This window comes from Notolepis coatsorum (genome assembly GCF_963971535.1).
Source record: "Notolepis coatsorum genome assembly, contig: SCAFFOLD_101, whole genome shotgun sequence".
NCBI classification, from domain to species: domain Eukaryota; kingdom Metazoa; phylum Chordata; class Actinopteri; order Aulopiformes; family Paralepididae; genus Notolepis; species Notolepis coatsorum.
In genome coordinates this window covers 624,180-635,853 of record NW_028174323.1, presented here as the reverse complement: position 1 = coordinate 635,853, position 11,674 = coordinate 624,180, and the positions used below count along the sequence as shown (strand labels likewise).

General features: G+C 44.8%; 1 protein-coding gene across 1 annotated transcript in view; it reads left to right on the top strand.

Moving 5' to 3' along the window:
- Positions 1-1,452: 1,452 nt before the first annotated feature.
- LOC311247582 (tyrosinase-like) overlaps positions 1,453-11,674 on the top strand; it is a gene marked incomplete at both ends in the record, with an annotated part of 28,948 nt that continues 18,726 nt past the window's right edge. Inside the window, one exon of the mRNA XM_084338613.1 lies at positions 1,453-2,289. Within this exon, the coding sequence (XP_084194739.1) occupies positions 1,453-2,289 (837 nt within the window). The remainder of the gene's footprint in view (positions 2,290-11,674) is intronic.

The window sequence follows — 11,674 nt, the reverse complement described above, 5'->3', positions numbered from 1 at the left end:
GCCATAGTAAGAGTTCAGTAATAGTTCAAGAATAATATTTCTCATTTCCTTGCTCATTTTTACTGCCATAAATATGTAAAACGTAGCCTAACAGTTGACTTTCTGGACTGAGGTTCGTTTGTTCATATGAGCCCTTGAGCAAGTCATGAGTTAAGCGCCTGTTTCATCATGCTCACCCATCTTCGCCCTAGCATTCCAACATATAGGCCTAATCCGTTTACGCACACGTGCGCCAAAGGAGAATGTTAATGGCCAGCTGATCCATTAATAAAATGACTAACAGCTTATCAGGAAAATGATGAGTGAGTGAACGCCGAACACACAACTGAATTTGCTATAGGCTACACAAAAGTCTCATCAGATTTAAAGGTCTTTCGTACAGTATGCCTATACCTTCGAGAGTAATTATTTTTAGATTAGATTAAAATGTATTGTCATTATACAGCACAAGTACAGTACAACGGAAATAAGTCTGGCATCCAACCGGAGTGCAAATGTAGCAGTAAAGAGCAACAGCAATATACAATACACAGGTGGTTAAACTGGGTACAAAACTGAGTGTATAGTGCTAATCAGATGTATATGTACAGAGTTGTAGTATATAAATAGAGACAGTATGACTGGCCAGCAGTGTAACTAGTAAGAGTAGGATATGTACAGAGATATAGATATAGTAAAGGACTATGTGCAGGTAAAGCACTGCCATGTAAAAGAGCATACTTTTCTTCTGTTGTTCCCATTCTCTCTCTCTCTCTCTCTCTCTCTCTCTCTCTCTCTCTCCCTCTCCCCCCCTCTCTCTCTCTCTCCCTCTGTCTCCCACTCTCTCTCTCTCCCTCCCCCCCTCTCCCTCCCACTCTCTCTCCCTCTCTCTCTCCCTCTCTCCCCCTCTCTCTCTCTCCCTCTCTCTCCCTCTCCCGGGTCTCCCCCCCCCTCTCTCTCTCTCTCTCTCTCCCTGTCTCCCACTCTCTCTCCCTCTCCCCCCCCTCTCTCTCTCTCTCTCTCTCCCCCCCCTCTCTTATCGCTCTCGCTCTCCCTCTATCCCTCTCTCTCTCTCTCCCTCTCTCTCTCTCTCTCTCCCTCTCCCCCCCCCTCTCTCTCTCCCTCTCCCCCCCCTCTCTCTCTCTCTATCTCTCTCGCTCTCCCTCTATCTCTCTCTCTCTATATCTCCCTTTCTCTATCTCTCGCTCAAGTTTAGTTAGATAGGAATTAACGGTTGCTATTGCAGCAAACCATTCGTCCATGAAAGCTTCACCCCGGGGTTATTATGCAGCATGTGACTGGTGAACATGGGGAGGGGGCCCTGGGAGGAAAAGACTTAAGAGTGTCTTGTGGAGAGTTCTCATGGGCCAGACTTCAGTTTATTCCTCCCTCCCTCTCCCTCTCTCTCTCTCGGACCTGTGACTGACTGGTGCCGCCTGGTAATAATAACTCATTCAGCTGTGATGTGCTGCGATGTGGCCCCTGATCCTCACCAGCTTCCTCCTGTGTCTCGCCGCCCGCGCCCCCTCCAGTCGCGCACAGTTCCCCCGCCCGTGTGTCACCCGGCGAGCGTTGCTCTCCAAGGAATGCTGCCCGCCCTGGGCCGGGGACGGCTCGGCTTGCGGTGCCACCTCCGGCCGGGGCTTCTGCCAGGACGCCGCGGTGACGGACCGGCCCGACGGGCCGCAGTACCCCTTCGCCGGGCTGGGAGACGACCGGGAGAAGTGGCCCCTGGTGTTCTACAACCGCACGTGCCGCTGCGCCGGGAACTTCATGGGTTTTAACTGCGCGGACTGTGCGTTCGGCTACGTCGGCGTCAACTGCAACGAGAGGAGCGAGTCGCTCCGGAGGAATGTATTTCACCTGTCGAGGGCCGAGCGGTTGAGACTTGTGTCTTACCTCAACCTGGCGAAGAACACGCTCAGCGCCGACTACGTGGTGGCCACCGGCACCTACCGGGAGATGGAGAACGGTTCGAAGCCGCTGTTCGCCGACGTGTCCGCGTACGACGTGTTCGTCTGGATGCACTACTACGTGTCGCGGAACGCGCTGTTGGGGGGCCCCGGGAACGTGTGGACCGACGTGGACTTTGCCCACTGGGCCCCCGGGTTTCTGCCCTGGCACCGGGTGTACCTGCTCCACTGGGAGCGCGAGATCCGCAAGCTGACCGGAGACGCGAGCTTCGCCATCCCGTACTGGGACTGGAGAGACGCGCTGGGGTGTGACGTCTGCACGGACGAGCTGATGGGGGACCGGGACCCCCGAGACCCCAGCCTCCTGAGTCCAGGCTCCGTGTTCTCCTCTTGGAAGGTAGGACCAGGCGGATACTTAACATTCTGTAGTGTGGTAGACAGTGAAAGGGTTAACCGTCTGTAGTGTGGTAGTGAAAGGTTTAACCTTCTGTAGTGTGGTAGTGAAAGGGTTAACCGTCTGTAGTGTGGTAGTGGAAGGTTAACCGTCTGTAGTATGGTAGTGAAAGGGTTAACCTTCTGTACTGTGGTAGTGAAAGGGTTAACCTTCTGTAGTGTGGTAGTGAAAGGTTAACCTTCTGTAGTGTGGTAGTGAAAGGTTAACCGTCTGTAGTGTGGTAGTGAAAGGGTTAACATTCTGTAGTGTGGTAGTGAAAGGGTTAACCGTCTGTAGTGTGGTAGTGAAAGGTTAACCTTCTGTAGTGTGGTAGTGAAAGGTTAACTGTCTGTAGTGTGGTAGTGAAAGGGTTAACATTCTGTAGTGTGGTAGTGAAAGGTTAACATTCTGTAGTGTGGTAGTGAAAGGTTAACCTTCTGTAGTGTGGTAGTGAAAGGTTAACTGTCTGTAGTGTGGTAGTGAAAGGGTTAACATTCTGTAGTGTGGTAGTGAAAGGTTAACCGTCTGTAGTGTGGTAGTGAAAGGTTAACCTTCTGTAGTGTGGTAGTGAAAGGTTAACATTCTGTAGTGTGGTAGTGAAAGGTTAACCTTCTGTAGTATGGTAGTGAAAGGGTTAACATTCTGTAGTGTGGTAGTGAAAGGTTAACCTTCTGTAGTGTGGTAGTGAAAGGTTAACATTCTGTAGTGTGGTAGTGAAAGGTTAACCTTCTGTAGTATGGTAGTGAAAGGGTTAACATTCTGTAGTGTGGTAGTGAAAGGGTTAACATTCTGTAGTGTGGTAGTGAAAGGTTAACCGTCTGTAGTGTGGTAGTGAAAGGGTTAACATTCTGTCGTGTGGTAGTGAAAGGTTAACCTTCTGTAGTGTGGTAGTGAAAGCGTTAACCTTCTGTAGTGTGGTGGTAAAAGGTTAACCTTCTGTAGTGTGGTAGTGAAAGGGTTAACATTCTGTAGTGTGGTAGTGAAAGGGTTAACCGTCTGTAGTGTGGTAGTGAAAGGTTAACCGTCTGTAGTGTGGTAGTGAAAGGTTAACCTTCTGTAGTGTGGTAGTGAAAGGTTAACCTTCTGTAGTGTGGTAGTGAAAGGGTTAAAAGGACAGAAACTTAACGATTCCGTTTGTGATTCCGTCACGTTCCATTCCAGAATAGGAATTTAAAATGCCTTCAAAATGCCATAATCACCCTTAGTCTATATGTGCACAGACCCTTCAATCAAAAAAAAAGCTGTACTTAAACTCCGAAATACAAAATGAATTCCTTTTTGTCCTATACTCTCAGACAGACCCCCCTTAAACATGTCTTAATTTCAGCACGGCGTTAAAACACCTGAATAATGTCTAAGCTATAGGGGCTTACTTTAAATATAAAGCGGTGTATCTGGTTTTTAAGGGTGCGATTCTGGGGTTTTGTCTGGTTATGATTGATTGATTAATTCATTCATTGACTGATTGGTTGATTGATTGATTGATTGGTTGGTTGGTTGATTGGTTGATTGGTTGATTGGTTGATTGGTTGATTGATTTGTGTCACGCACCTTTATTGGTATTTTAAGGGGTTAAAATAAAGGGACTGTGTTCCCTATAGTGATTGGTAGCCCCCACTACTTGGGATTTTGGTGATAAATCGTAATTTCTTTAAAGGTAGACTCTGCAATGCGGTCAAACAGCGACCTCTAGGCAAAGGAGCCCCTCTCTGTACTGCACTTTGTTTAAACATTTTAGTTTTAATAATAATAATAATAATAATAATAATAATAATAATACATCTATTTTATATAGTGCTTTTCCAGGTGCTCAAATACGCTTTACATGGGTAGAAGCGACAAAACTATGGCAAAACAAAAACAGAACAAAAATAATACATAATAATACATTTATAAACATATATAAATAAAACCGACAGAATTAGAGGTCAAAAGCAAGATTGAAAAGGTGGGTTTTGAGGGCTGATTTAAAAGATGTCAGGGTGTTTGCATCACGGATATGGCTGGGGAGGGCATTCCAGAGGGAGGGTGCGGCAGCAGCAAAGGCCCTGTCGCCCCAGGTCCGGAGCCTGGTCGTGGGAGGTGTCAGGAGGTTGGCATCAGCAGACCCTAGGGCGACGGGTGGGCGTGTGACGGTGGAGGAGGTCGGACAGGTAGGGAGGTAAGGGGCAAGGTTGTTGAGGGCTTTAAATGTGATGAGAAGTATTTAAAATTGTATCCTGTATTTGATTTGATTTGTTTTGGTTTTTTGATCGAGTATTATAGGGGGAGGTATATCTATTGCAGGCCACACCTTAGAGCCTGAGGCGTGGCCAGCGATAGTAACGCCTCACGTTCACCCACTCAAATTCAATGCACACGTCAAACCAAAACAAAATAAATGTCAACAAACCGGAGTACTGAGAGGGGTTCTTTTGCCTAGAGGTCGCTGTTTGATGGAACCTTTAAAGGTCGAATCTGTATTCAAGTCAAGTCAAGTCAAGAGTTTTATTTGTCACGGCATACAAGCATACAGTGAAATGCGGGGGGTCAAAGGCAAAACACAGTAACAGTAGCAGAGTGCCCCTCTACGTGTGTCTGCCATAGGCTGCCAGACTAGCTCTCCACTGTTCAAAGCGCATTAACATTGGAGTTATGCACAGAAATGTACCATGGCTTCCGCTTGAGAAATGTCTGCAATCTCGTCTCATTACTTTTCTCAGAAATGTTCAAGTTATCAAAAAACCACAGTATTTTTATGATCATATAGTTTACATAAGAGCGGAACATGACCATTATGACCAGACAAGCTACGTCAGGCCGTCTACTGGCACCTAAACCCAGAACAAATCTACTCAAATCTTCCGTGACTTACAGAGCTATCATGGAATGGAACTCATTGCCAAGCTACTTAGCTGAAATAGAATCCAAAACCACTTTCAAGATTTTTTTTTAAATACCATCTACTAACAAGCATGCACTGAACCCTTATGGCATAGAGGTGAAAACCAATGGACTGTTAATTGTATTTATGTTGATGGCAGTGAGTGCTGCTCAGGAAGCACTATTTATTTGATTTTAATTATTTGATTTTAATACTTTTTAGGGATGCTCGATATTGGCTTTTTTACTGATACCGATATACCGATATTGTCCAACTCTTAATTTCCGATACCGATTTCAACCGATATCAACCGATACCGATATATGCAGGGTTTCTCCCCCCAAAAAACGGAATAATTTCAGGTAATTAACATTACATATCTCTTGTTGTGGAATTAACACAACATTATGCATACTTTTGACAATAGATTAATTCAGAATTTGTTCTTACATGCTTTTCCTGGGTAAATAAAGGTTATAGAAATGTAAAAAAGAAAAAGAAAAACGATACAGATATTTTCCGATATCACATTTTAATGCCAATATCGGTAGGCCGATAATATCGGACATCCCTACTTTTTACTAATAAATATCTGTACAATATCATCCTTAACTGAGGATGAGATTGTTAATGATGTTGATGTAATTGATGTTGATGTTGATAATGATGTAATGTATTGAATATTGTTGTATTGTTGTAAGTGCCGCACCCCATGCAGGAAGAATAGCTTTTGTCAAGTGCAAAAGCTAATGGGGATCCTAAATAAACATAAACATAAACATGTGTATTACTATTTATTTATACCACTATATCTGTACCCTTCTACATTTTTCAATTTTTTTATCCACTTTTTCTCCCATTTTCAATTTTTCTCCCATCCCAATTTTCATATCGTCCAATTCAACCCTCCCCTGTCTTCGAACGTTGTTTCTTGCCTCCCACAAGCCGGCTGCAATGTGGACTAAGTCATACATAGCACGAGTCCCCTCCGATACTCGAGGTAACAGCCGTCGCATCACTTCACCTGCGCGGCTCGATCTTTCAGCGTCAGGGATCTGGGCTTTGGAGGGGCCCCGCCCCCGTCGCTTCTTGATTCTACTGCGCAGGCGCACCAACCGACCTGTAGGAGTCACTGTCCACAACGCCCGATCCCCACCCTTCAGTTTCCCTCCCCGTAATTAGAGTTGTTCCGATACCGATACCAGTATCGGAAAAGCCGCCGATACTGGCTAAAATGCTGGTATCGGTATCGGCGAGTACCCTCTAATGCTGCGCTCCGATACCATATGACGTAATTTATCAACAACACTGTGGTCTGTTGAGTAAGCATTATAAAACAAACGTGTGCTTAATCGATTAAAGTGTCAATGCCATTTGTCATTTTAACAGCAGATACTTTCTTAAATGTCCAGTGGCGTCGCGTGGGTAAAATAACAGGGGAAGCCAAAACAAATTTATTAAAAAAAAAAATATTAAATATTTTTATTAATATTTTTTTTTCTTTTTTTTTTCTTTTTTGTCAAGCAGTCACCATGTACACTACAGTATGGCTCGGCGGCCAGTCAAACTTTCTTTTTATTTATTTAACAGATTGCAGAATGGGTACAATACAGTACGGCTCAATACACACAATTGTATAAGGGGATGCAGACCAGAGAAAGACGTTTGTCTTGTTTACATCAGGGTCATTAATACTGCTGGAGCATTGGTTCATTTTTGGTCCGATCTTTCCTTGCACGATTTTGCGCGCCGCGTGGGAGCAAATTCGAGACACATATTCGGTTGCAAAAAGGTGTCCCACGGTCTCATCTATGGCCGTGAATATTTTCACGCGGATCGGAATCACGGCGCGCCCGTGGGACACTTTTCCGTTTCGGCGAGTTTATTCCACGCTTTCTGTTTTCCTTTTCTAAGCATTTTAGGGGCTACATGTGATTGAGTAAAAGTTGCGGGACGCCCAGATGTTTCCACGATAGAAAGCTCGCGTGGATCCCATAATAGGCTCACTTAATACAGCGTTTTTAAAATCACGCAACATTTTCAGGGTCGCGAGCCGACCTTTTCCCCTCGTTTTCGATGATGGAAGTGATTTAGGAAAAGCTTCGGCACGCCGAGAGGTCCCCGTGGATTTAATCTCGCGAGGATCGGGGCAATATCCGGCCCGTGGGAACAGTTACGGGTTAATACAATGTTCAGAGTGCAGAGGGGAAAATATGCTCAGTGTTTTCCTCTCAGCCCCGTTTTAAACTTTTAGGGTGTGGCAGTCAGCTCGAATCTGATTGGCTAGGATCGGATTTGGACTCTATAATGCTGGAAGCCTGGAGAAAGAGACCTACCATCTGCCTCCTCTCCTGCTGCAGTGAGCATAGTGAGGCTGACAGTGTGTTAGAGGGAGTGAGAAGGAGAAGAGGGAGACGTTAAAAAAAAAAAAAAAAAAAAAAATATAACACAGAATGTAAACTATATTAAAAAAAATATATATATATATTTTTTTTTTCATATTTCATATTTGATATTAATTCATATTTTAATATTAGGGAGGCATGGCTTCCGTTGGCTTCCATAAGGATTCGCCACTGTAAATGTCATCATCCCGACAGAGCGGTGTTGACGGGGAGCTCATGGGTTCGCTTGGTGGCTGGTGTTATTAGCATTGAACAGCTAACCGAAAGCTAGCTTTAACATTACCTTGGCTAAAGTTGGGGCTATTCATATAATCCAGCAATAATGGCTGCAGACCTGCAAGCAAAGTACAGCAAGTTGGCAAAGGAGTATTCCAAGTTAAATCACAATGTCACCAGTAACGTTACAGTCTTCTATGGTCTTCCCATATACCGGTAGCTCATGCTAGCTAACGGTAACGTCGTCATTGCACAATTGCACGTCGCGTACACAATTAATGACATGTTGCGGACAGCCATATCGGCGACAATGTTTAGCTTTTAGTGCCAAATGATAAGAGTCTGAGGCGGAGTCTCAAAAGAGAATGTTGAATATTTATTGTGCAAAAATCACAACAGATCCGACTGCTACTGAACGGAGCCTTGTAGACACTAGACAGACTGAGTAGGGTATATCTGCAGAGCCAGTGGGTAGCGAGTGCAGCAACGTATAATGTCCGTGTGGATCATTGGAGTAGGGTATATCTGCAGTGCTGAAGCCCCATACTCATTGATTAATGATACTAATACAAATCTATACAATCACCTGTTGTTGAATAAATACCATTACTTTCTAGTTATGACTAAAAAACAGTATATATAAAACAGTATTTGTTTTTTATGTATGCACTGGTATCAGATAAGTATCGGTATCGGCCGATACCCAAAGCTTAGGTATCGGAATCGGATCGGAAAGGAAAAAATGGTATCGGAACATCTCTACCCGTAATACGGCCAATGTGTATTACTGTGGACGACCAGCTAAACTGAAAGCAATGTGGAGAGCGGGGCTCGAACAGGAGGCATCCTGTTCGAGCCTAGTTTCCAGCATTCGTTGCGAGCGCCTTGCACACTGCACCACGTAGCCGCCCACCCTTCTACATTTGTATGAACACCACAATATCCGTGTATGTATACTATCACCACTATCAGTATCACTATCAGTACTGCCCTACAAAGACAAACTATAGTAACTGAAGTGACTGCTGTTTGCCTTCAGGGCGGTGCTATTGCTGTCAAACAGCGACCTCCAGGCAAAAGAGCCTTGCTTTCTCTTGCACTTTGTTTAAAATGTTTGTTTGGGTCTCATGGGGGCAGGAGGTTATTGCTGGCCACGCCACAGGCTCTGCCAAGCGAGGTCTGCAGAAAACAATAAAACAGAAAAGTAACTTATTATTAGGGATGCCCCGATCGATCGGCCACCGATCGTTATCGGCCGATAATCAGTATAAATATGCGATCGGGGAATTCCGATAATTAGTCATATTCGCCGATCGCGGAAACTGATCAAGTGGATATCTCACTCGCTTGTCTCAGACGCACAGGACCTGCAAACTGCTCCTCCTCCCTAGCCCCGCCCGCACCCGTGTAGAGTTTGTAAACACAGAGGAGGCGGACCTCCTCTGCTGAGTCTAGATAGTGCATTCGACCTGAGCTAACGTTAGCTACCTAGCTATCGTTACTGTTTAAACAAAATTACCCAGTCAACTATTCACTTTTAGTAGGCATTGTCTAACGGTATTTAGCCGGCTAGCTACTGATAGCTCCGGATATCAACAAATGCCCCAGGAAGTCTAGTAGTCCATGTTGATATCTCCGTTAGCTTGCGTTAGCTTGCGTTAGCTGACATTAGTTCAAAGTTCAAAACGAAATGTCCGATTGAACTAAATAGTTGTCTTAATGTCATCTAGCCGGCTAGCAGTAGCTACAGATAGCTCCTGATATCAATGTCTTATAACATTGATTGAATGCGTATTCGAGCTGAGGGCTTGCTGAATGTGAAATGACCAAAGCATAACGTTACCAATGGGGTCCCGCTGCAGCGCCGGAGAATCCTTTTTGGAGCTGGAGGCTACTAGAGTACACACAGACAGTGGAGCTGTTTGCAGATAGCAAGCATTTTGACTTGTTGCGTGGTGGCGATGTCTCGCAGATAATACAAGTACAAGTCTAATTATATAATATATATATTTTATAAAAAATAAAAAAAAATAACGTTTTATATAAAATAATTTTTAATTTCTTTTTAATCAAAAACGATCGGTATCGGATCGGTATCGGCCGATATGGCTCACGACGATCAGTGATCGGTATCGGTGGCAAAAAACGTGATCGGGGCATCCCTACTTATTATGACCTCTGTTGGCAGAGTCCAACCCACACAACATCAGAAACAACAACTGATATCACAACAATACAAAACAACAATAAGAACTATAGAAAAAGCAGATCTCCGGTAGGCGGCATGGCTTAATAATAATAATAATGGTGATGTATGGTAAAGTACAGTGCTGCATGCGTGATCACCAGTTGTACATCGGCGCTTCTCTCTCTCTCTCTCTCTCTCTCTCTCTCTCTCTCTCTCTCTCTCTCTCTCTGGGGTGTCTGATGGGAATGTTTCGGGGGTTGAGTGGTTTTATGAAAAGGCAGGGGGCTATGGGGGGAACAGTAAGGAGTAGCCAACATGGTCTCATCAGAAAACGTCAATAAAGTACTAATCGGGCGGCTGGGTGGCGCAGCGGACATTGCGCTCATCACCAACGCAAGAGACACCGTGTTCGAATCCGGCTGTCGGCGTTGCCTCCGGCTTGGCCCGGCCGTCATACTGACTCAATTGGCAGAGTTAGCGGGTGGGAAGTCGACGGGTGGTAATCTGGACGTTGTGAACAGCGACTCCTACAGGTCGGTTGGGGCACCTGCACAGCAAAGTCAGGAAAATTGCGGGGGCAGTGTGAGCCTCCCACACGTTACACCTCGCCAAATGAGAGTCCGCGCTGGCAGGTGAAAAGAGGTGACAGGCTGCCTCCACATGTATCGGAGGGGACATGTGATGCAAGGCTTCTATCCTCCCTACAAGCGGCCAGTGGGGGGCACATGCGAGCAACGATCAGGACAGGGGAGGGAGAATTGGCACGAGAGGTAAATTGGGATGGGGAGAAAAATCACAGAAAAAAGGAGGAGAAAAAGTAGATAAAAAAAATAAATAAAGTACTAATCGACCACAGAAAAAAAGGCAGGCTACATAATGTACGCTATGTTATAGCAATATATGTACGGATTGTATAAGTGATATTAGACAGTGTGTTACCACGCGATACTGTGTTTGGACCATGTATACCACCACCACTATTCCTGCAGTGCTGTCTGATTCAATCTTGCCATTCACTACTGTTCACTATACTACTACTGTTATCCAGGCACGTGCACACATAGAGTCCAAGGGGTGCTTGAGCACCTGCCTTTTTGAGCCTCATAAAAAAAAGTGCCCTTTTTGAATTTCTTTTCTTTTCGTTACGCATATAGACTGCCCTTCCAACTGAAAAATGTCAGGATATAATCAAAATATTAGGTAAAGAAAGAGAGATGCCCCATATTCCATTGCAGTTTGCACGGCCTCCTCAGCGTGCCTCTCCGCGGACCTACCTGTATATATTTTATGCATAGCATGGGTGGTGATGATGATGATGATGATAGAAACCGCTGTGGCGCATACAGTTGAATGCTGGTATTATACTCACTGAGGGACACAAAGAAGTCAAGTCCGATGGGATTTGGGAATCTCAAATACAAATTGGGATTGGAATAAAAAATGCATTTATATTAAACAATACAGAATATACAGCACGTCTTGGGGTCTGTAGGGTAAGCACTTATTCCCTCCCCCCTGAACATTTATGGAGATGTATGGGCCTTTTAAGTCAGTGATGTCTTTCAAGGATAAGTGAGCCCCTGCACTGATTATTATAGTTCAATATTCAATATTTGATCACCAAAACCCCCCAAAAAGCATAAAAAGGGGGCCCCCCCGTAGGGCTGGGCGATATAA